The following is a 26,164-nucleotide window of genomic DNA, read 5'->3' as shown; positions in this document are numbered from 1 at the left end:
TGAAAAGTTCATATGAAGTCAGCTGATCATGAGTCTATAAACCAGCTGGTAAGCAGCGTTCCTCCATGGTTTGTGTCTCAAATTCATGCCTGGAGTTTCTGCTCTGCTGTTCCTGATGGGTTGTGAGACCTGAAGATATCAGATGAGGTAAACACTTTCTTCCCCTAATCATTTTTGTTTGCTGTGTCTCATCGCGGCAGCAGAAAGCAAACTAGAAGAGAAGTTGGTATCAAGAGTGGGTATGTTCTGCATCCTTCCTTCCCAAAGCACAGCCTCCTAGCACCGCGTACATAGACTCCAGCCCACACGGGAGCCAGAGCTCAGAGCTCTTCCTCCCATGCTCAGCTGGAAAAGGCCCTATTGGGTAGATGCCGGGCTGTCTCCCTGGAGGCTTCACCCTCCGTGACCAGGAGATGCACTGCCCAGTATGGCAGAGAGCTAGCTGAAGGCAGTGACCTGGTCCCAGATGGACCAGTAAGCAAGTGTGTGCATACGCCTGTTTGTGTGTGTGTGTGTGTGTATGTGTGTGTGTGTGTGTGTGTGTGTGTGTGTAAATACAGCTTAGCCCAAGGCTGACATGGAGAGAAAGCCACATGGAGAACTGGAAGGAAGCTTGTGTGTCAAACTTAACACAAAGCAGGGTCATTTGGGACGAGGCAATCTTAATCAGGAAAACGCTTCTGTAGGGCTGGCCTGAAGACGCGTCTGTAGACAAGATGTTTTCTTGACTGATAATTGGTGTGTGAGGGCCCAAACCATTGAGGACAGTGCCACTCCTGGGCAGACGAACCTGGAGTACATGAAAAATCAAAATGAGAAGGTCAGGGGAGCAAGCCAGTAAGCAGCTGTCCTCCATGGCCTCTGCTTCAGTTCTGGGTCCAGGGTTCCTGCCTTCCTTGAGTTCCTTTGGTGATGGACTGTGATGTGAATGGAAAAACCCGTTCCTCCTTGGGTTGCTCATGGTCATGGTGTTTTACCGCAGCAACAGAACCCCTAGCTGAGATGGGGAGCTTCAAGTATGCCACTTCCTTCATGTTCTTTGACAGTTTTATGTGCTGATCATATTCACCCCATTGCCCTCTCTTACCCCTCTCCTGCCCATTCCAGACCTCTTCTCCCAATGCACCCTCCTCCTGCTACTGCCTTGTTTTGTGGTCCACTGAGTTTATTTAGGGTCACTTGCATGAACACAGGCAGGGGTTATGTACTGGAGCATGGCAGCTGAACAATGGCTCCAACACTAAGGAACAATGCTCATTCATCAAGTCAGCAGTAGGAAAGTAGTCCACACACACACACACACACCCCACCCACAACTCCTGTCACTCACTACCTCTAATACCTGAACTTGTGGTCACAGTACAGTCAAACAGGGCACTCTGAGAATAATCAGAAAGCCACTCTCTGGTTTCTCATCTTCAAGGTTGTGTCTGGGAAGTGGTTCCTGGTCCTGCTCAATCACAGGTCGCTACCTGCCACGTTAGTCACTAGCCGTTCCATCTTCCCATCATCTCCAGATGCATCTTGTATTTGGTGACTCTTCACTTCACATGGGATTATGATTTTGTGGATGTGCACACACGCAGCCCAGTGTGCCACAGTGACAGAAGTAGGTTCCTCCCTAGGGCCTACAGTTTCTCCACCCAGGGGTTTTGACCGGGTCCCAGCACCAGGGGCAATTCTCTCCTGTAGAGTGAACCCCAAGTCCAGCAAGAAAGCCGTTGACCCGCCCAGTAACAGTCACGCCACTATTGTGCCAATGGGTGCATCTTGTGTGGCAGGTTGGTATTGTAACAGGCAGGGTCCACCAGTGGGGTTTCCTCCCCAGTAGCCTAGGCAACACCTCTCAGCCCTAAGAAAGCTACCCAGAGGGAAAAAGCCTCATTAAGAACTGGGGGAAAATAAGTTTAGGAAAAGACACACAGAACTTGTAGAGTGTTAGTTCCTTATAAAGGCTGTAAAAAAAAGTGCTCAAGAGTATTTGTGAAAGATTTGTTGCCCTTGTGATGTGCTTGAGACGTTTAATGAACTGTGAATATTCGGGTGTATTGGAAGCTGCAAGAAACAAACAACGCAAGAGCTGAGCTGCAGCCCAGGATGACCTGGAATTAACGATAACAGGCAGCATATAGATTGTAATATGTACATCCACCTGCTAGCGGACAGCCCATAACTCTTGCATTTAATGAGCTCCCGTCTCCTGTCTGAAAGGCATATACATTTCATCCCGCAGGGTACTAGGAGAAACAGATGCACGTGAATCCACATTAAGGTCCGATGGATACCTCTCTCCCTGGTCTTATAGATTGGATCCTTTTATGGCAGGGAAAACAGGGCATGCCATTTTGGCAAATGCCCACACTATCTTGCATGGGGTTGCGAAACTGCCAGAAGCAGCTCGCAGGCAACCCCTTTCTGCAGTGCTGTGGGGATGAGCTCTTACCTTGACTATCATCAGAATGTGGAGAGTTGTCTCTGAGCAGAGTGGTCCCGGAGCCAGATAGAGGAGATGACATCCTGCCTTCCAGAAGGGAACACAGAAGTGCAGTCCTCAGAGAGCACGGCCCCATGCAGGAGCCTGAGTTCACAGACTTTTGTCCCCACAGGACTGAGTATGCAGTCTGCTGCTCCCTAAAGAAAAACATGCGACGGTCTGAGGTGTGACTCGGTCAGCAGAGCACTGCGTTCCATCCCCAGCATGTGTAGCCTAGGCATAGTGGTGCAAACCTATTGAGGCCGGAGGATCAGGAATTCAGGGTCATCCTTGGATGCATAGTAAGTTCAAGGCTAGCCTAGACTACATGAGATTCTGTCTCAAAGACAAACAACCAAACAACCAAACAAACACCAACAATAAGAATAATATTACCACAGTCCCCACTGGAGAACTGACCTTGTTCTTAAGGGTAATGACGGGAGATATGATGGCATTTTATCCTGTTAATACCTACCATTTCATGGTTTATCTGTAACAGATGAGGTTGTGTTATCTTAATAATACATTTGGGTGTGTTAGAATATAAAAATCACGCAGGACAGTGGGCCGTAATTTCGCACTATGCTGAATTCAGCCAGTGCTGCTGCATCGCCTAGGGGTCCTCTGTTGCCAGGCTGAGTGCCAGGTCTCATAGGAGAAGATGCGCAGGATGCAGAGGTCTGTCTTCTTGCTACAGAGGCCCGAGCCTGTGTCCTCCTGCCCATGAGGCCTCACAACTTCCCCCTCCTAGTGCTACTGGACCTTTATGCGATTCATCTTGTGCCCAGTGGTGGAGATTCACATCTGCTCAGATTTCCTTCATTTTTAAAATATGTTTTTAAAACGTAAGTGTATGTATGTGTGGGTGGGTGGGTCTGTGCATGAGTGCAGTGCCCATAGAGGCCAGAAGAGGGCTTTGGAACCCTGGAGCTGGAGTTCCAGACAGTGGCGATCCTCCTGATAGGATCACAGGGAACTGAACTCCGGTCCTCTGTAAAGCATCAAGCACTGTTACCCACTGAGCCACAAGGTTTCTTTCAATTAACCACTTGTCTCTCCCTCCCCCTTGCTGTTCTTCCTTCCTCCTTCCCTCCCTTCCTCCCTCCCTCCCTCCCTTCCTCCCTTCTTCCCTCCCTTCCTTCCATGCTGTATCATTGCTGTGACCAAGAAGTAACTTGAGGAAAGTTTCTGTTAGGCCCGTGGTTTGAGGAGATACAAGTCCATCATGGCACCGGAGTGGCTCACATTGTGGCAGAAAGGACCGAGTCTCCTTGTTCACATCTTGGCAGGGCAGGAAACCAAGGGAACAGGAAGTGGGGCTGGCCTATAAACTTCCAGCCCAGCCCTAGTGGCCACATCTTCCATTGAGGCTCCTTCCCATGATGCTTCCACAGCTTCCCAAAACAGAGCCAGCATCTGGGGACCAGGTGTTCAGACACAGGAGCAAGACAGACATTTTCATCCAAACCACAACACTGGGGATTGAACCCAGGGCCTCATGCATGCTGGCAAGTGGATTTTACTATTGTTTTTAAACTCCATCTGATGTGCAGTTGCAAAGGCAGTGACTCTTAGTGACAGCGTTGACTGGGGGATGTCTCAAATGAGCTTCAAATTATCTTCATTTGTCATCAGGAAATATCAGGATGAAAATAAAACAGAGCCTGTGAGCTACGGGGAGCCGCTGACCTGATGTTGCCATTGAAGGTCCTGCAGGGAACAGTTGGCATGCCTGCTCAGAAGTGAGCAAGGCATGCGGCTTTTCTCCTGTTACATTGTTAGGCTGTATCTAGAGTTGGGATACAAGTAAGAACTGAGGGCATGAGAGAGGAAGAGAGGGAGGGAGGGAGGGAGGGAGGGAGGGAGGGAGGGAAGGAGGGAGGGACAAAAAGGGGAAAAGGAAGGGAAGGAAAGCTGAAATAAAGGTGGAAAGAAAGGAAAGAGGAGAGAGGAAACAGGAAGAGAGGAAGGAAGAAAAGAGGGAGGGGAGCAGAAAATAATTGGGGCAAGGGCCTCAGACAGCCACCTCAAAGATGGTCCACAGACTAGTGACTCCTTACCTAGAGCAGTGATTCTCAGCCTTCCTAAAGCTGCGCCCCTTTATTACAATTCCTCATGTGGTGGAGACCCCCAACCGTAAACTTATTTCATTGCTACTTCATAACTGTAATTTTGCTACTGTTATAAATTGTAATGTAAATATTTGATATGCAGGATATCTGATATTCGACTCCTGTGAAAAGGACACTCGACCTCCCCCCCCCACACACACAAGGGTCACCACCCACAGGTTGAGAAACAGTGCCCTAGGTGCTTTTTAAATCCACATTTTCTAGCCAGAGCTCCCAGAATCTGTACCTCTGAGATGGGGCCTAGTCAGTTGTGTTTAATTCCACACCCGGTTGGCCCCGGTACATGCTGTGACTTTGAGGACCTCCTTCAGAGGGCCTGAGTAGAAGAATGTCATTCCACGGAACTAGAACCCCAGCCCTGACTGACAGCTCTAAGGAGAATTTCTATCGCTAGGGGACTGGCCTGGGCTCAGCTGTGAAGCCGTAGCCCACCACATACCATTCCTGAACTGTGACTGCAGAAAAATGGCACTGACTGGAGGAGCCCTCACTCTGTGTCCAAAAAACCCAGCGGTGGGATTTCCTAAGATCCAGCTCGCAGCCTTGGAAAGAAGGGCAGACACAGGGCTGACCAATTGGATGCAGAAGTGGGTTAAGCTGCTTGCGCCAAAGTTAACCGGTGAAGGTGTGCTCGTGTCCAAAGGAGACTTCCGTTTGGGATGATGGCTGAACTTGCTTTTACATCTTTAGCACTTTGGGAGAAGTGACCAAGACTGGCTTCTTTCAAGTCAAGCAGCAGGCTCTTTCTGTCATCCTTGTTCCCTGGGTTTGATCTGACTCCCTGATGAGTAGATTAAAAACACCACTTCAGACCTGGGATAGAGAACATTGCAAAAAGGCTCAGAGGAGGGACCCGGGGAGATGGCTTAGTCAGTAAAGTGGCCACTGTGCAAGCGGGAGGACCTGAGTTCAATCCCAGGATTGCATGGTTTAGAAAAAGCCTTTGTAGAGATGCCATACCTATAACCCCAGCCCGCTGGAGGAGGAGACAGTTGGATCCCTGGGACTCACTGGCCAGCCAGCCTAGCTTACTTGGCAAGTTCCAGGTTTCAGTGAGTGACCCTGCTTCAAAAGACAAGATGGAGGATGCATGAGGAATGACACCCGCAATGAAGACATCCACTTCATGTAAACATATACATCTACACTCATATGAACATGTATGTACACAGAACACACGTGAGCATGCACGCTCACGCATGCTCACATACACCCACAGGCACACAGGCTCCGGAGAACACAGTCAACAGAAACACTGCTGAAAGACAAGGAGCAGTGAGGGAATGCAAGGGTGTGAGCACGTGATTGAGGGTAGACTTTGAGCTTCTCCAGAAGGAACACAGACTAGAGTCTCAAGAGGCAGCGTGCAGAACCCTGGGTCACTTGCAGTGAGTGTCTTCCTGTCATCTTAATTACTGATCTATTGCTGTGCTAAAAGATCATGACCAAGGCAACGTGGAGAAGGGAGGGTTTGTTTGGGCTTGTGACTCCAAAGGGTTAGGAGTCCCTTGCCGTCGGGGCGGGCAGTGTGGCAGCAGCAGGCAGGTATGGCGCTGAAGCAGTAGCTGAGAACTCATGTCTCAGTCCACAGCAGGAAGCAGAGAGAACTAACTAGAAATGGAACTTGAGTCTTCTGAAACCCCTAAGCCCACCCCCAGCGTCATACTGCCTTCAACAAGACTACAGCTCCTAATCCTTCCTAAATAGCCACCAACTGGGGACCAAGTATTTCAATAGCAGAGACTCATGAGGGACATCCCATTCAAACCATTACACCGTCCTACCAGCCTGCTTCCTTTGTGAGCAAGGTTACCACATTGCTAGATCCACATTCCTTCCGGGACTTGAATTTCATCCATCCATCCATCCATCCATAAGCAGGCGCCCTGTGGATAAGATGAAGCAGAGGTTAGGTTGGGTGGCAAGTATATAGATGAATTCTATGTTGAATGATGCCCTAAGAGCCATGGTCTTGATAGATCAAAACTTGGAAGATGACTCTGGCAGCAACATCCGACGTTCATTCTTGGCCTGCGACTCAGAGGAAATGGAGACAATCTGAGAATTGTGAAGGTCACAGCTTAAGTGTCTGTCGTCAATTCCACCCCAGAGTCAGAAGTCAAAAATAAATTACTTTGTTAGATTCATGGTGGAAACGAGAAAGGCACTGTAGCGGGAGTAACTTGAAATGTCAGCTAGCCATGATGGTGTCACTGGGGATGGGGAGACCTGCCTTGATCACAGTCACTATCTATTGTGTGAACTTTACCTGACGAGACATGGACCAGTATCTACCTATCCCATAAAGCATGCCAACAACGGGCCAAAGTAATGATTCCCCTGTAGTCTAGCTTGGGGAATCGATGAGCTGATTGAGTTTACTAGCAGAACATGGGTGAGGCGTCACTTACAGGATCACGCAGGGCCCCAGAGCAACCACACCCCTCAAACATCTACCCCACTGTAGGTGACAATCTCCCTATGGCTGCATAAATGGTGTGTCTTGATACCTTCAGTTACCCTTTGACACACACAGGACCATGTGTAGCTGAGGCAGAGTGTAAACAGCAGGGAGGGAGAAAGGAGGGAGTGGCCAGAATCTCACCCTACCCTCTACAGAGAAATGCCATCAGGCCCCTTCTAGAGAATCTCTTGAGAGTCACAGCTGCTCTGATAGACATGCAATGGTTATGCTCAGTGTTCCACAGCTCCATCAAAAAAGCCGTGGGAGTTGTAGACCTAAGGGTACCTTTGACTTGACCCTGATCTTAACCTCTCGTGAAAAAGGACAGGTTTGTTGATCAGCTGATCACCATGCTGTGCCACCCTGGTGGCTCAATGATGCCTTATGGGGTGTGGAAGTCAGCTCCAGGTGACATAGGGATGCCTCAGAGGGGAGCTAGAGCCAGCAGCAAGCAGGAGGAAAGGCCTGGCTCGGCAGCCCCAGGCTAGAGGTTTGGAGAGTGGGAAACAGTCTCCCTGCTGTGTGATCCTGTGAGTAATGAGTGTCCAGGAGACAGAGTGGGGCCAACAGGCTTCCGTCCAGTCAGGGAGCAGTCTTTAGGATGTACAGGGGAGAATAAACTGGGTATAGCATTGTACATCTGCAATCCCAGCACTCAGGATGTGGAGGCAGGAGGAACAAGGCTACATAAGACCTTTCTCAAAAAAAAAAAAAAAACGTATAGTGTACCACAGAAGAGCAAAGGGGCTTATGGGCTAAGGAAGCTATGTCTAAGGGGTTTCACTGGGGGTGCTGAGCAGGGCGCCTGTGGACTCTGGATGAGAGCTTGGGATGGAGTAGGAGTCCCTACAGTTTTACAGAACTGTTTGGACGTCCGCAGCAAGGCGGCCTGTGCCCCGACTCTGAAGGAGACCAGGAATAGCGTTATTTGCCAGCCTGGTTATTCTCACTTTGTGGGTGAGTCCAACACTACAAGGCTTAGTCAGAGTCCACATTGGAGTTTTATTTTAAATTTAGCAATTTTGACTTCATGATCTAGCTGTGGATTGAACTCCTCATTAAGGTCATTCTTTTTTAATTTTTTTAAAAAAATATCTTTTCTCATGTTATGCAGAATTGTCTGTATTTTGTCAATCATGTTATAAATAAATGCTAATTGGCCAGGCTGGAAATATAGGCGGGAAAACCAGACAGGAAGTAAAAATGATGTAATGAGAACAGGAGAATTCTGGAAAGAAGGAAGTTGATTTTTCCCACTCCTACCCAGACCACCTAAGCAAGAGGATGTGATCTGCCCCACTAAAAAAAGGTACTGAGCCACATGGCTAACATAGATCAGAAAAATGGGTTAATCAAGATGTGAGAGTTACCAGTGAGAAGCTAGAGCTAATGGGCCAATCAGCTTTATAACTTATAGAGACCTATGTGTGATTTCCTTTGGGGCTAAACAGTTTTGGGGTACCGGGGGAACAAAAACCTCCAGCAAGCAGGCCCCCATTCATGTTACAATGTTATATACTAATCCCAGTTCCCACTCCCTCCCTTCTTCCTTCTCCCTCTACCTTCCCGCATCCCAGCCCCCATCCACTCCTCAGAGAGGGTAAGGTTTTCCATGGGAAGTGAACAAAGTCTATCACATTGCTTCGAGGCGGGACGAAGGCTCTCTCCTTGATATATAGCCTGTGCAAGGTATCCCTGCAAAGAAAATGGGTTCCACAAAGCCAGAACAAGCAGTAGGGATAAATCCTGGTCTCACTGCCAGTGGCCCCACAGTCTACCCCAGCTATACAACTGTCTCTCACATTCAGAGGGCCTAGTTTGGTCTTATGCCAGTTCCTTTCCCTCTCAGGCTGGAGTTGGTGAGCTCCTATTAGCTCAGGCAGACTATTTCAGTGGGTGAACCCATCATGGTCTTGACCTCTTTGTTCATATTCTCACTCTTTGACTGGACTTTGGAGCTCAGCCCAGTGCTCTGCTGTGGATCTCTGCTTCCATCAGCTGCTGGATGAAGGTTCTGTGGTGACATTTAAGATAGTCATAAATCTAACTACAGGGCAAGGCCAGTTCAGACACCCTTGCCACCATTGCCTCGGTTCTTAGCTGGGCTCATCCTTGTAGATTCCTGGGAATTTCTCTAGTGCCAGGTTTCTTGCCAGCCCCATACTGACTCCCTCAATCAAGATATCTCTTTTCTTGCTCTCTGTCTCTGTCCTTCCCGCATCTCAACCATCCAGTTCCCTCAAATTATCCTCCCCTCTCCCCCCTTCTCATCTCATCCTCCCATTGAGTCATTCTCCAGGAAATTCTGGCTTCCCTTCCTGGCAGCATTTACCATTCAGGGTCCTAAACATTTGCTTTTCCCATGGGACTCTCAGCTCCATGAAGGCAAGAACTTGAATCTTTACATGGATGTAGAGAGAACCTGTCAGAGTAGCAAGAGGCCACCATGCATGGATCAGAGACGAGTATAGACATGCAGGTGCGTGTGCATGCATACACACGTGCTCAAATGCATATGTTCACAGATGCACACATGATGCACAAGCAGGCAATTACCAGAGGTGAATTTGAGTTCATTACGTGTAAATCAAAGTCTGAAGTTGAATTAAGTTTTCTGGGGAATTCTAACTTAGCAATTGACCTAATGGGTTTTCCTATGGAAAGCAGTCTGTAATCTCACATCATTGGTTTGGGGGAAGAAGGCCAGTTTGTTGCAGTACTGTTTGCCGCAGGTCACTGGTAGATTGCGTGCCCCTCATCACCTCTTTTTTGCTATGAATACTTGATGAACAGCTACTCAGCGTGTCCAGGGTTCGGTCTTAGAATGTCAGAGTTACAGTCTCCATGCTGGCTTCTTCATTTCCACGCCTGTAATGCCTACACAGAGCTCGCAGATTTGACTCTGCCAGCTTCAAAGTTCAGAATATCTGGAAGGAAGCAAGGTTTGCTACGTGCTGTATGGCATCCATGACTCACATAACCCACCTAGGCACCGTGGAGGACCACTCAGCCTTGTCTAACCTCTTCCTCCCTTCACCTAGAGAAATCCCACCTCTGGTGGAAGTCACAGCCCTGTCTCTTCATCACCTTCACACGTGTCCATGGTTCCGCCACTCCCACTCCCATCTAAAGAAGTCACAGCCCTGTCTCTGCATCACCTTCACACACATCTATTGTTCCGCCACCCTCCTATCCCCATCTAAAGAAGTCACAGCCCCATCCTGCATCACCTTCACACACACCTATGGTTCCGCCACTCCCACTCCCATCTAACGCTGCTCCTCTGGTTTTGTCTTCCTCCCCATTAGCTTCCTTATCTAAGTACCCTCACATGGCGAACTTCTTGTGTTTGGGTCCATGGATAGGGACTGTTACACAGTGGTGTGGGCCTTGTGTAGTTTAACACTGAGAACAGACCCGGACCTGGGTAGGGGTGCAATTCTTTAGTGAAACACTGCCCTCGCATAGACCAGGCTAGCCTCAAACTCCTAGAGATCCACCTACCTCCCAAAAGTTGGATTAAAGGCATGCACCACCATGCCCCGTCCCACCCCTTTTCGGCATAAATCAGAAAAGACCCTAGCCGGGCGGTGGTGGCACACGCCTTTAATCCCAACACTTGGGAGGCAGAGGCAGGTGGATCTCTGTGAGTTCGAGACCAGCCTGGTCTACAAGAGCTAGTTCCAGGACAGGCTCCAAAACCACAGAGAAACCCTGTCTCGAAAAACCAAAAAAAAAAAAAAAAATTATAGAAAACACCCTAATACCTGTCACTCTGGCAGGCCGAGCTCGCTTCAAGGACTGCCCTTTGGAGTACAGATCTTGAGAAAAAGTCTCCCTGGTCTTACTTTGAGCAGTAGGAGGTGGCATTTCCATCAGGAAGTCTGGGAGGAGGGCTAGGCTGGAAACCAGCCAGCTCTGCAGAATACAGGCCATGGCCCACATTCTTCCAGGAGCAATGGACCAAAGCCTGTCTTTTCTCCAGATGAAACAGGGTGACGTCACCTCATTGATGAAGACCTCTCCTGCCAGGGTCACTCCCTCCTTAGAAAACACTGCCTGAAAGGCCTTACTGGCTACAGCTCTTTCCTCATCCCTCTTGAGGGAATTTTTGGTTCCATTGTCCTCAAACATTTGAGTCATTTCTAATGACAATGATTAAGAGAACAGGAAGCCAGGCTCTGGGAACACAAGGGCTTAGAAGAATGGGTGATGTTTTAATAAAGCCCAGGGTGACAACAGGCGTCCATCCATAACTGTGGATAGAGAGGCAGAGCCAGAGTGTGGGATGCTGTGACTCCAGAGGCAGGGAGCTCAAGCGAAAGGATTGTTTTTATTTGGTTTCTTACTTTACTATGAGTCAAGATTTTGTGTAGCTAGGAGGGAAGGTGTTTATGTGAGGGTTCTCTCAAGAAACAGAACCAACAGAACACATATAAATCGCAAAAAAGCATTTATTAGATACAGATACAACAATGGCTGTCTGCACAGAGAAGAGACCCAATAGCTGCTCGGCCCACAAAGCTGGAGGTCTCAGCAGTCTTAGCCTGTCACTGAAGGATTCCTGGAGGCTTCCTAGAGAAGATCTGGCCTTTAGTCAATGTTGGAAGGATGGAGAAACAGATGTCAGCAAAGGCTGGCTACCACATTGGTGGAGACAGCCACAGAGTAGATACACTCACCAGCAAGAAGCAAAGGCAGGCAGGCAAAAGCGGCAGCCTTCCACTCACTCGTCTTTAGATCTGGGTGATCTCCAGAAGCTGTCCACCCTGGGAGAAGATCTTCTCTCATCTTGTTTGTTCTTTAAGACTCACCAGAGGCATGTTTCCTAGTTTTTATCCCAGATACAGTCAAGCTGACAACCAAAATTGACCTTCACAGACCGGAAGCAGCTTCCCTGTTGGCTCAACCAATGGAAGTCATCATTAATGTTGGATATTCTGCGTTCTCCCCGAGGCTCAGAGAGGCCCTGACTGTGGGACGAAAGACAGGACTCCCCCCACCTGACAGGGATCAAAGTAAAGGTGCAAACACCGCCTTGAAACCTCAGGAAATGACTCTTACTTAAATGACGCCAAATGCGTTTAGGGAACATCTGCTCCTTGGCTTATTTTAGAGAGGTGAACATGTGTCAGGAAGGCATGCCGGAACTGTGCAGGCAGTAATTGGGGCTGATGGAATGCTGGAGCAGAATCACCCAGACTGCCGGGAGAACAGCGGGGCCGAGGGATTTCCATCGCGGTGACAGAACACTGGACAAAGTCTCCCGGGAGGGGTTTCAGCTCATGAGAGCATGACTATGGTGTTTCTGGGCCGTGGTGAGAAAGAGCACATTGGTATGGGCTGTGTGGGGGATCAGAACTGTTCACCTCCTTATGGCAGCCAGGAAGGAAGTGGGGGGAAGAAAGGGAAGGGAAAGTGAAGGTCCAAGAATGGCCTCGGGGAGCCCTCCCTTCTAATGTTACCAGCCTGGCAGAAATGAATAGATTCCAAGGGACCCTTGAGCGTGAGCTTTGAGGGGACCCCAGAGTCTTCTGACCCTTCTTTCTTCACCCTTTCTCTTTTCCCGTTTTATTTTTTTCAACCCATACTGACCTTGCTTCATTATTTTGTTTTGTTTTCCTCTCTCTCTCTCTCTCTCTCTCTCTCTCTCTCTCTGTGTGTGTGTGTGTGTGTGTGTGTGTGTGTGTGTGCGCGCGCATGTGTGCGTGTGTGGTGCATATTTTTACATGCACATGGAGGCCCAAGGTTGATATTGGAATCATCCCCCATCACTCTTTCATCTTATTCACTGAGGCAGGACTCTCAATCAAACCCAGAACTCACCAACCCGGCTACCTTGTTTGCTCTGGGGATCCCCTGTCTCTGCCTTCCAAGGCCAGAATGTAGGCAAACTGCCAAACCCCCTCTACGTTTATGTGTGTCCTGGGAATGCAAACCAGGTCTCATGCTTGCACAGCCAACTCTTTAACCATTGAGCCATCTCCCCAGACCCACATTGCCCTTGTTTCTGTCGCTGCATACAGAGCAGCGCCAAACTTAGGGGTCTGAAGTGCTAACCGCTGTATTATGTGTCTGGATTTTCTGATCAGCCACACTTTGGACAGGTGGGTCCTGGTATTAGAAGTGTCACTCATTCAGTGTGATAACAACTGGAAGTGGCTTCTGTGCTGTGTTGGCAGTGACAAGGAAAACCCCGTGGGGACTGCCCTTGTGGCTTCTCCAGCACAGGGTCCGTGGACTTCACACATGCCCCCTACCCTGAAGACTTCCAGGAAGGATGTCCCACAAATCCACCACCATCATGGACATGGTTCTCTCCTCTTATGGATAGGAATCTCTTCCCTGGGAGCAGAGGAGATGACTCAGTTGGTGTGCGAGCATGTGAACCTGAGTTCAGTACCCCAGAACCCATGCTGACCAAAATGTCCAACCAGGCTTGATGGCTTATACTTATAATCCAAGTTCTGGGAAGTCAGGTGCTCTCTGGTCCTCGGGGACCAGCTGACCTAGCCTACCTGGCTACTCCAGGCCAATGAGAGACCCTGTCTCAGAAAACAAAGTGCAACATCTTGCCTTCACACACACACGCGCACACACACACGGGGGGTTCTTTTTATTGAATACCCATTGATATGCTTGTGCTAACATTTCCCTTCAGTGGAATACAGTGTCACATTTTAGAGATGCATTTTCAATCCACAGTCACTAGAGTGGTTGATACAGGACACTCACATGACTTCAGCTTTCTAGTCCCGCCCCTTTGCATTCAGACCTCCAACCAACCCTATTCTCAGCAGCCACTTGCCTTCTGTCTTAGGAGTTTCGCTTTCGATGGGCTACCAGGTAGAAGAAGGAATTCAACATGGAATCTTTGGACTCCTTCCCAGTGGTGCGATGCATGTGGTTTGTTGGTTGTTTGGGGACAGGGTCCCGTGTAGCCTTACGATGTAGCTGAGGCTTGCCTTGAACTCTTGATTCTCCTACCTCCCCCATCCCAAGCACTGGGATTACAGTACAATGTATTTGGGGGATCACACGTGTTCCTGTGTGAAAGCAGATAGTTCCAGTATTTCACCCCATGTGCATTGGTTGTTCTTCCTGTTTCTGTGATATAAAATACTCCGAGAAAAGCAACTTAAGGAAGGGTTGATTTGGGCTCACAGTTTGAGGGTACCTTTCATCATTGTGGGGGAGGCATGGTGGCAGGAGCGTGAGGAGCTGTTCACATGGCATCCACAGTCAGGAAGCAGAGAGATGGATGCTGGTGCTCAGCTTGCTTTGTCCTTGTCTGTCCAGACCAGGACTCCTGAGAGGGTGCTGCCCATACTGAGGTGGGGTCTTCCCCTGGCAGTTAACACAGTCTAGGAACTCTCTCACAGACATGCCTGGAGGCACCTCTCCCAGGTGATGGCAGATCCTGTCCACTGGATAATCAATAGTAATTGTTGCCCCAAAGGTGCAGCACCCTTGTCCCCCATCCACCAGTGGCCTTGGGGTTGGCAGGAGACTGAAACTGCCATGCACACTGCACCCAGCCTGTGTGGGCTTCAGTTCTGACTCATCTCACAGAAGACCCTTGGGCCACCATTCTTGTATATTGTCGCCTTGTCCGTGACACAGTGATCTTCTCTAGAAGCTTGATGGGGATAGGTTTGCGCTGAAGCCCGTGATCCACCCTGAGTTAGTTTTCATGGAGGTGTGAGGAGCATCTAGAAGTTATCTTTATATTTTGATAGGAGTGTCCAGTTTTTGCAGAATTATGTGTGCTGTTCAGAACACCAGTTGGTACCTACCTGTGTGACTCGTTTCTGGATTCTTCTCTGTGGTATTGACATTGTTGACATCATATTCATTTGTTTCCTGGTGTCACCTGTTTTAGTTACTATAGATTCATACCTCTTTAATTATGTAGAGTTAATCTAGATTTTTTTTCTTAAAAATCAGTTTAGCTATTCTAGTTCCTTCATTTTCTCCTGTAAATTGGAAATCACCTTTTTGGTTTTTGAAGAGTGTCTAGCTATGCATTTGATGAACTCCTGTTAACTTGCAGACCAGTTTGGAGAACAATTCTCTTACCTGTCTGATCTTGGAGTTCATCAATATCCTCCCAGGCTGTTTATTTAGAGTTGGTGTTTAAGTAGTTTTTGTAACTTTCAGATTATAGATCTAACACATTGTCAGGTTTGTATTTACTTCATATTTCATCGCTACTTTAAATGGGACTGACTGTGTGTGTGTGTGTAGGGGTCACATGTATGTGCACACATGCGTAGAGGTCAGAGGTCAACCTTAGGTATCATTCGTCAACACGCAATCTACTTGTATTTGTGAGACAGTCTCTCCCTGGCCTGGAGCTCGCTAGTTTGTCTAGGCTGATTGGCTACAGCTCCTCCCACCCTCTTAAAGTAGGTTTGGCGACCTTAACCCAGGCTCTCCTGCTTTGCATAGTAGTCTCCCAGCTCCCTAAGTGGAACCAATCTTTAAATTTCAATTTCCAATTCCTTATTGCTTGTGTTTAGAAACAGAGCTTTGGCCTTGTAGCCCGCAATCTTCGCAGCCTCTCTTAGTCCTAGGAGCCTTCCTGGAGCCAACGTGGATTTTCCATGTAGACGGTTATATTTCCCATAGGTAGAAAGCTCCTCCCCCGTCGGTTTGCCTCCTCCCTTTTTCTCAGCTTCACCAGTCTGGACTTGCAGAATAAAAAAACCACTTGGGATGTCTTCCATCCTCCCTCGGCCCTAATCTCAGGGCAGCACCTCTCAGGCGCTCATCTCCAGGGAACCCACAGCCGCAGGTGCGCTAGAGATGCCCTTTATCAAGTTCGCCGAGCTCTCTTAAATTCCTTCTTGACTGAGAGGTGTTTTTTATTATTATCATCATGATTAGATCTTAAAATGTATCCAATGCTTTTCCTAGCCCTATTAAGACTGGGTTTTCTTTATTAAGCTGATTTGGCGCTCTGCCATGATTGATGGTCAAATATGAGGCCACTCTTCTGTTTGCGATATAAACCCCACCAGACAAGGATACGTTATAACTGCGGTGTGTTGCTGAATTTGATCTTTCAGTGCTTTCTTATTTGCGGTCTGAACTTGGATTCATGAGGGGTAATTGTCTTTTCTTGTCTGTAATGTTATTATTTATTTATTTGTTTGGGTGTCTGAGTAATGGTTTAAAATTGCTTCATTATTCCTCAAATGCCCGGTGGGATTCTCCAGTGAAACACCAACACACTTGCCCTTGTTCCTGTGTGGGAAGCGTCCTGTTTCTCTACCTGCAGCTCTTCTAGACTCACCTTTAGCTGTCGTAGCAAATTTTCCTAGCCCAGTTGCACATTGGCCATCCCTCCCTCACCACCCTCTTTCCCCCTCCCCTGCCCCATACTCTCTCCTCTCCTCCCCTCCCCTCTACTTTCTTTCCCACCCCTTCCTCCTTCTTCCCTCTTCTCTCTTTTCATCTCCCTTCCCCCTCTCCTCTTCCTTCTCCTCCCCTACTTCCCTCCCTTTGTCTCAATGAACAGCCCTGCTTTTCCTTGTATTTGACACTATGTGACCCCCAGATCTGTTCAGGTCTCTATGGCCTTTAGAGAAGCCACAATTCTATTGTTTGCCAGGCTTTCCTTTTTCTCAGTCACTCTGATATTTCCCAATACGGTCTACATCCAGGCACAGCTGGCCTTGGGACTATTTTTAATCCATGTGGTCCACGTGGTACTGAAAGGGAACTTGGGCAGTTTCCTTGTGATGTGTGAGGGAAGGACTTAGGAAGGCCATGGTCATGGGGGATGGCAGGAAGGACTTGGGGAGGCCATGGTTATGGGGGATGGCAGTTGGAAAGAAAACACGGACCTGAAGAGTCAATTGAGAGAACTGATGAATTCTAGATTCTTCCATCTCTGCATAAAATGAGATGATGGAGAAGAGCTGTGGAGATGAAGGGGTGTGTGTGTGTGTGTGTGTGTGTGTGTGTGTGTGTGTGTTTGAGACAGGGTTATCTAACCCAGGCTACTATGTAGCTGAGGCTGACCCTCCTGCTCCTGCTTCCCCAGCGTTGAGATTACAGGCCTGTGCCACCTCATCTGGCTTACATGGCACTAGAGGTGGCTTCATGTGTACCAGGCCGTGCTCTTCCCAGTGAGCAACAGCCCAGCTCTATGCTGCCACTCGTAACAGAACCATGTCCTCACCCAGGACTTTGTAACAGGAGATACTTATGCATTTTCCTTTACCTGGAAGCTAAGGATCCTTTTGGCTTCTGAGCCTCACTGTAAAAACAAACTCCTAAAGAACCAGGATGTCGTCTCTGCCATGAGAAGACTAACGGTCAGGCAAGTTGGGTCATCCCTGCTTTGAGGGACACTAGCAGTATGTCCCTGGAAGCACCAGCCTTCCCCAGGAAGTTTTCCCGTCTTTGTGACCACCATATGTAAGAGCAGCCACTGTGTCGGGAATTTGTGTTCCTGTGCAAGGGGCCCATCCACCTTCTCAGTCCACACCACTTTCTATCTGTCCCGCCTGGGCTCCTTTGTAACTCCATCTTCCCCAGGCAGGAGTGCCCATCTTCCTCTCGAGGTCTACCTGTCTTCCAAAAGTCACCCTAAAAAGCTTCTAGAACGTGTCACTCAGTTTTGTTGTTGCTATCTTTCTGATAAAATGCAGTATACAGACATCTGACAGAAACACGGAAGGCGCTGGGGAAATGGTGCTGGAGAGATGGCACCGCAGCTTCACGCCCCTGCCATCAAGCCCACAGGATAGGAGACCTGACTTCCACAGGCTGTCCTCTGACCTCCACATAATCACGGAGGTACTCACATGGTTCCTCCCAATTAAATACATGCCAAAGGAGGAAAGCTTTATATAGGCTGAGAGGTTATGGTCCGTGGTTGGTTGGCACAGTTGTTTCTGACTGGCGAGGCAGGCATCATGGGGGAAGGGTGTGGTGGGGAACGTCTGCTCACCTCTCAGAGGGACCACACCTGAAGCAGCAAACTGCCTTTGTCCCTTTTTGTTATATAGACTTCAGGTCTTGGTGCTGATGCTGCCCACAACAGGGCAGGCACCTCCCCTTGAGTAACCCCTAGCGTCCTGGACACATTCACAGACACAGGTGGGGTGTGTTTCCCAGTCTCCGAGGTGCTTCTTAACTTCTCAGTCCAATCAAGGTGGCAGCACAAAGATGTATGCGCGTCTGCCCTGCTCAGCATTCCAGGAGCGTCCTCCAGGGCAGGCGCCCCAGGAGGGCATCCCTGGACTCAGGAGGTGTTCTGTGAATGTAAGAAAGAAACAAGCAAAACAGAAGATTTTTCTTTTTCTTTTAAGATTATAATATAATTGCATCACCCCCTTTCCCTTCCTCTCTCCAAACCCTGCCATATGTTCCTCGTTGCTCTCTTTCAAATGCATGCCCACCCTTTGTAAAAACCAGTTGTTATTACATACCTATATGCATGTTCAGATTTATCCCTAAATACATAGATACACCCTGCTCGGGGTGTGTGTTACTTGTAGCTGTGTTTGGGGGCTAACCGTTTGGTGTTGAATATATATTCAGATATATCCCTAAATACATAGATACACCCTGCTCAGTGTGTGTGTGTGTTACTTGTAGGTGTGTTTTGGAGCTAACCATTTGGTGTTGGATAATAACTGTGGGAAAGACTGTTTCTCACAGTCTTTACATTCCTTAGTTGCCTGTAGTGCTGTGTGTATGAAGAGTACTACGCATAGGAGGAGTGTGATGGTTTTGAACCTGCACACAAGCCAGTGAGCAGTGTTCCTCTGTGGCTTTTGTCTCCAGTCCCTGCCTGAGCTACTTCCCTTCATGATGAACTGTGACCTGGAAGTAAATCCTCTGAGTTTCCTAGCATTGCCTGCTCTTCCAAAGGTCCTGAGTTCAATTCCCAGCAACCACATGGTGGCTCACAACCGTCTGTAAAGAGGTCTGGCGCCTCTTCTGGCCTTCAGGCATACACACAGACAGAATATTGTATACATAATAAATAAATAAATAAACAAACAAATAAATAAATAAATAAGATCTGAGTGTGACCCCCAGAACCCGCTTTTAAACAATCCAGACATGGAGGCACAGTTATAATACCAGTGTGGGGAAGCAGAAAGTTAGGTCTGTGGGGCTCAATGGCCAGTTTATTCTAATCAGCAAGTTGCAGGTCTCCTTAAGTACTAACTCTCTGGGAACTCGCATCAAAAACAAACAAAACAAAAAGCAATAGAAGGGGCTGTAGCTATGGCTTAGTGGTTCATAACACTTGTTCTTGCGGAGGACTCAAATTCAGTTTCCAGCACCCATATGGCAGCTTAGAACCATCCATAAGTCTAGTTCTAGTGAATCCAGCACCCACTCTGACCTCCATAACACCAGGCACACACATGGCACACAGATGTACATGCAGGCATATACATAAAGATAAATAAACCTCTAAAAAAAATAACATGGACAGGGCCAGAGGAACAACAGCTGGGGCTAGCCTCTGGCCTCCATGGACATGTGCACCTGCACACACATGTGAAGCTACATACAAACACACATTTACACACAGAGAGAATTCTAGTCCCCTTTCTGTCACTATGATGATGCCACTGATGACGTCACACCATGATGTCACTAAAGCTCCTTAGACTAGGAGAGCGTTTACTTGGCTTTGCTTCCAGGTCACAGTCTGTCACTGAAGGAAGTAATTCAGGGCAGGAGCTGGAAGTAAAAACCCCAGAACACCGCTCCCTAGCTCACACTCGGCTAGCTTTCTTATGAAACCCAGGCTCACTTGCGTAGGAATGGCGTTGCCCGCAGTGGACTGGGCCATCCGACATCAATCACCAGTTTCCCCCAGACTAATCTTTCCAGGTTGTATCAAGTGAGCACTAAATGCTACCTGGAAAGGGGGAGGGGCACTTGGAACGTAATAGCAAGCAGAAGGTCCTTCTAGATGAAACCTTGCCTTGACTGTGACGATTTGAGGTGGCAATTGGGGCAATTGAGAAAACAATAAAGGTTTAGTGTGTTGTTCATTTCAGATGTGTGGGAAAGGCCCGTCTGTGGGATGAAACAGTGATCTGGTACCATTTCCCACCTGTGCCTTAAGTAAGAAACTCTCCCACAGAAAATGAGAAATGGCCCAATTCTCCTTTGCTACAGGAATGTTAGTGTGGGAGACATTCACTTCCCTTCCCATCTGCCCTTGAATCCTAGACTAAGGCTTCCTTTTTGTCTCTTCTCCCCATGGTGCCTTCTGCCTTTTGTGCTGCCTTCCGCTTCCACGGGGGAACAGTACCTACCGCACCCCCACAGAACGTGCAGGCTGAAGCAGTGAATTCCACCACCGTGCACTTCCTGTGGAACCCGCCACCCCAGCAGTTCATCAATGGCATCAACCAGGGATACAAGGTACCTGGCCTGGTTTGGGGACCTCTAGTTGGCACTCATGGGCAGTATTGATCACATCAGACATAGGGCTTTACCCCTCCTATGTCATCAAAAACCCAGGGCAGCAAATTCGGAGTAATTTGCCCCTTGGTGGGGCCACCATCTGTCTGAAGTCTGATCAGCTATTCCAGGCTAGAAATTTGAATGAACAGTTGCTAAGAGGGCACAGGAGAAAAGGCTATCGTTGGATTAATGGAGTTCAGGGAAAGCTGGGAGATGGCTCGGTCAGTTAAGTGCTTGCCATGCAAGCATAAAAACTTGTGGTCCCTCAGAACCGATAAAACTAAAAGATCCATGCATGGCAGAGCACACCTTTGAGCCCAGCACTGGGGAAGCAGAGGCAGGAGATCCCTGGGGCTTGCTAGCCAGCCAGCCTAGTGGAATGAGTAAGCTCTGGGTTCAGTGAGAGACCTCGCCTCAAAAACTAAGATGGGGAATCACTGAGGAAGACACTCAATGTCAGCCTCTGGCCTCTGCTTGTGTGGACACCCATCGTAGGCACACATATACATGCACATCGGCATACACATGTGCACATACTCATCTCATGCACACACACACACACAGAGTCATCTATGGGAGATGATTGAAGTCAGCCTTATCAAACCACTTCTTCCTAGAAGGGGATTCTCCGGGCAGAATGCAGGGTCAAGGGCAGAGATTCATGAGAAGGAGGTTCCCACCCAGGGTTCATGAGAGGGGGGGAGGCTCCAATCCAGCAAAGAGACCATTTTGTTCTCTGCCTTGAGGACAGTTCTGTTCAAAGACAGGAGAACAGAGAACGTGGGCTGGGATACCCTGCCCGAACTGAATTAAAAAACAGGCTCTGTTGCCAGGTAAGACGGACTTGGGTGCACATTCCAAAAGCATAGTTTCTTTCCTTTACATCAACTTCTCCTGGTTGGACGTGGGAGCCTGACTTCATTGTACAAAAGTGGGTTCACTAACCCCTTATCAGGAGACTTAGGGAGCCCTTCAGAGAGAGGTGAGTTGCTAATGCACTCAGCTTCAAAGGGTGTCTTTTCCACTTGGTTCATTTTTCTCTTCCCTTTGGGTTCAGCTCCCTCAAATGCTTGTTTGTCTGTGATGAGGGCAGGCCCAGCTAGGCGCGTTCCGTGCCTCTGCTCTTCCTCAGGAGTATCTAAGGGCAGATGCTTTTTTTGAAGAGAAATTGAACTGATCAGGGCAAAACTCCCTCACTCTCGACTCTCCTGCCAGGTCTGAGTGGCAAGAACACTGCGCGTGTCTGGTGGCTGGTTTGTCAGTTTGATCTGCACAGATGTGTTCTGTGTCCTGCTGCCCGCTGGCTTGCAGAACCAATCAGTTCTGGAGATGCATGGTGTCAAGAGACTACACATACACAGCATTGCCAAATCATGCAAGTGGCTTTTCATGGAATGTCCACATGTATACACACACACACACATGCACATGCACACATGCATGCACACACACGTGTGCACACACACATACACACGCATGCAGCCATATATTATATTTCTTTTTTTTTTTTTTTGTAAGACAGTTTTGTGAGGACCAGGCTGGCCTCAAGCTCACTGTGTGGCAGAATATGGCCTTAAACTTCCCATTTTCCAGTTCCTACCTCCTTAGTCCTGGGATGACAAGCATGAGCCACCATGTTGGAGTCATGTGGCGCTGAGTTAGAACCCAGGGTCTTTTGCTTGCTAGCGAAGCTCTCTACCATCCCTAGCCCCTGTATATGACCTTTATTTAAAATTGTAACCTAGCTCCTAAAATCCAGCCCAGGAAACTAGTATAACGAATCATAAATCATTAAGATTGTTCCTATTGAATCATTTTGAGCCAGTATAGATAGACTTCTATCTGGAGAATATTTGTGTTTATCTTCTTATGCTAATTAGTTATTAATAGATGATATCATCTTTGCCCCTCATTATTAAAAAAAACCCATGCTCAGTAGTACCCTAAGGGAAGATGGAAGTTTAAGGGAGTGTCCATTACTGTAACAAGAGTTAAGCAGCCATTTCTTTCATATATACAAGCGTAAATATACATGTGTAAATATACAACAATATATGAGACACATTTTAAACTCAATTTTTCTGTGGTGGGATTATCAGAAACAATAGGATATATAGCCAGGCCTTCTGGAGAACCACAAGTTCAAGGCCAGCTAGGCAAACTTATTAAAACTCTGTAAAGTGGACAGGGATATAGCTTGTCTAAAATACACCCCAGTGAATACAACTCAGTGGTAGAGCCCCTGGCTAGAATCCCCCAGTGAGGGGCTAGGGAGTGACTCAGTGGTAGAGCCCCTGCCTAGAATCCCCCAGTGAGGGGCTGGGGGTGTCAATCTGAGTAGAGTACTTGCCTAATATGTATAAAAGTCTGGGTTTTATCCCCAAATATGAGAAAGAGAAAAATGATGTGGGATTTCTAGACTTATTGAACTGTGACTATGCTTTCTCTAAAGACATACTACTAATTTTACTAATTGTAAACTATACTTTGGATAGACTGTTAAGTGAAGAAATGCATTTTAAAGGGGTCCTTTCTTTTGCCCTTCCCTCCCAGCTTCTGGCATGGCCAGCAGATGCCCCTGAGACTGTCACTGTGGTCACTATTGCTCCCGACTTCCATGGGATCCACCATGGCTACATAACGAACTTAAAGAAGTTCACAGCGTACTTTACATCAGTCCTGTGTTTTACCACGCCGGGGGACGGGCCTCCGAGCACGCCTCAGCTTGTGTGGACCCACGAGGACAGTGAGTATCCCTCTCCTGTGCTGAAGCCTAGCATCCCAGGGCCCATTGTCAAAGGTCGTCACATCACTCTCTGGAATGGGTCATGGGGCACAGAAGGCAACAAAATTACTTAATATATCTCTATATTAGTTTGGGACTCGTGGTCTCTATATGGTGTGTGTGTGTGTGTGTGTGTGTGTGTGTGTGTGTGTGTGTGTGAAGTCCAGTATCTTTCTCAATCACTTCACCTTATATTTTGAAACAGGTTCTCTTAATGAACCTAGAGCTACCCAATAGGTTGGGCTGGCTGAGCAGGGAGCCCTGGGATTCACCTGTCTCCTCCACAGAGCTGGGATGATAAATATACCACAGGACACCCAACTTTTTAAAAGTGGGGCTGGAACTCAGATCCTGGGCCTGGGGTTAAAGCCATTGCCAAGCAAGCCTGAGGACCTGACTGGGGATAACCAGACCCACCTAAGGGCTTGGTGAGTGTTGAGGCTGGCTGTGGTTCCAGCCTCAGAAGGCAACCACAGGAGATTGCCAGATCAAGCAGCTAGTAAGACTAGTCACATGGGAAAGTTCTGGGTTTGATTGACAGGCCTGACTCAATGAATACGTTAGAAAAGCCTCAATGACTCCTAACATCAACTCTGGGTCTCTACATGCACACGTACACATACACACCACACACACTCACACTCTACACAAGTATGATATCCCCATACATGCAAACATGCGTAGAGCCACACACATCCGTGAAATAAGAAAACCGAAAACCAAACATAATAAAATAGAAAAAGAACTCGGATCCTCAGCTGAGACGTCTGCCCTGCTCCTAAACTGCCGTTTTAAGTAGGCAGGGGCCCTATTTGTCCAGTTTAGAAGGATGTAGCGCCCTCGTGAAGGTGGCATTGACTCTGAGGGTGCAGCTTGTCTGGGCTCAGGCCCTGGTCACAGGCATAAGCTTTGCCAGCTGTAAGTCTTCTCCAGGGCCCCAGAGAACTAGTAACCCGCTGGGGGAGGGTCGCAGTAAAGGGAAAAAGAATATAAATCGAAACCTAGATATTAGCAGAGTTAGAGGACGGCGCGTTTGGGCAAGAATCCAGGAAGCCGAAACACTGGGAATATAAAAGGAGCAGAAAGCTGTCTCTGCTACTGCATCGATCGCAGAACAAGCTGCTTCACAAAACCCGTCAGAACGTCTTTCTGGAAGCTTGTGTGGGGGAGGGGAATGACACGGCCCTGACAGCCATCCTATTTTACCGTCTTCTACTGAGAGAAGTGGCATTTGTCAGCGTTTCAGCCCCTCGGTGAAGGCTCCTTGGCTCTCACCCCCATGAGGGCGGCTTCCGAGGCTGCACCTGTTTTAAAATTCATTCGCTGTGTTTGGGGCTTTGTCATGGTCCCAGGAGGGAGAGAAGTACTGGCTGCTGCTTTTGTGGCAAGGCTGATGGGAGCCTGGGACTGTCCTCTCCTGCAGGCCAAGTAAGACCCTGACTTCACCTGGGAATCCCCAGCAGGTTTGCAAGGAAACCCACGGGAAGGTACCTTGAAGAGAAGGGTGCTCCCTCCTCGGCTAGCACAGGTCCTCTGCTGAGAGGACTGTGGGAAGTGGGTTGACTTCTCCAGACATCTTCTCTTCCTCTTAGGTAGGATGTGATAGTGCAGGCCTTTTGCTGGCACTTTCTCTTGCTCCTGAAAAATCCTCTGGGAGAGAAGTATTCAGAAACTAGACCTGTGGGTCAGGTGAACAGGCATGACCCCTGGCCCTAGGCTCCATTTCTGGCTTCCAAAATGTCAATGGGTGCAATAAAAACCAGACTCCTAGCTCCTGTCACTTGAAGATTCTATTCAAATACTCTTGCAAAGCCAAGCCCCTCTCCAGAGGATTCTAGGCAGGAGCTCTACCACTGAGCCACACCCCAGCCTCTCACTGGGGGATTCTGGGCAGGGGCTCTACCACTGAGCCACACCCCAGCCTCTCACTGGGGGATTCTGGGCAGGGGCTCTACCACTGAGCCACACCCCAGCCCCTCACTGGGGAATTCTAGGCAGGGGCTCTACCACTGAGCCACACCCCAGCCCCTCACTGGGGAATTCTAGGCAGGGGCCCTGCCACTGAGCCACACCCTTAGCCCCTCCCTGAGGGTTTTTAGGCGGGTTATTCTTTATTCTACTATGGAACCACACCCCCATTCTCTTAATAGAGGATTCTAGCAAGCAATGGATTTCCAGGTCCACCCAGGCAAATTTTTCTACTGGGTTGGATTAGGGAGAAAACAGAAGCTGTGCCTGAGTTTCCTGTATCCACTCTCTCCACCTCTGTCTGTGTGACTGCATGGAGCTGGCAAAGTAACATACTCAAGACCAGGAGCACAGCTCAGCCTCCAGCCACTAGTCTGGGCTGCATGCCTCCCGGTGTTTGTTCCACACAGGCTTCTGCTGGTCTCACTCCTTCCCTTCTGGAGTCAAAGCTGACCACATGGGTTCGATCAAAGAACGGCAGGCTGGGTGTTAACAGGGATCTTTGTTTTTAATTGGTAGAACCTGGAGCTGTGGGGCACCTGAGCTTCACAGAGATTCTGGACACCTCTCTCAAGGTCAGCTGGCAGGAACCCCTGGAGAGAAACGGCATCATTATGGGTAAGCAGTCTTTTCGTCTGGAAAGGAAATCGGCAAGTGTGCCCTAAAAAGAAGGGGTGGCCCCCATGTCAAACAAAGCTACTGAGAGTGACCCCAGGCCTCCTGGGAGTAACTGATGGGTCTTTCTGGATGTAGGGTGGCCACTACCCTGAGGCGGGGGATGGGGGGTTGGGGGTGGAGGTGTGAGTAGGAGGTGTGGTTTATCTCCTTGTGAAGACCACAGATTCAGAGTTGGGAGTTAATCCTTGCTTCGGATGCTGCCAAAGTCT

The 26,164-nt window shown here is 48.5% G+C and overlaps 1 protein-coding gene across 1 annotated transcript in view; it reads left to right on the top strand.

Moving 5' to 3' along the window:
• Positions 1-26,164, top strand: part of Sdk1 (sidekick cell adhesion molecule 1) — a 975,668-nt gene that overhangs the window by 786,610 nt on the left and 162,894 nt on the right. The window contains exons 18-20 of the mRNA XM_057765703.1: positions 20,367-20,482; positions 23,078-23,270; positions 25,797-25,895. Of these exons, the coding sequence (XP_057621686.1) occupies positions 20,367-20,482; positions 23,078-23,270; positions 25,797-25,895 (408 nt within the window). The remainder of the gene's footprint in view (positions 1-20,366; positions 20,483-23,077; positions 23,271-25,796; positions 25,896-26,164) is intronic.

Source organism: Chionomys nivalis, chromosome 3 (genome assembly GCF_950005125.1).
Source record: "Chionomys nivalis chromosome 3, mChiNiv1.1, whole genome shotgun sequence".
Classification (NCBI taxonomy): Eukaryota; Metazoa; Chordata; class Mammalia; order Rodentia; family Cricetidae; genus Chionomys; species Chionomys nivalis.
Note: the sequence above shows the minus strand (reverse complement) of the source record. Positions and strands in the feature narration are given on the sequence as shown.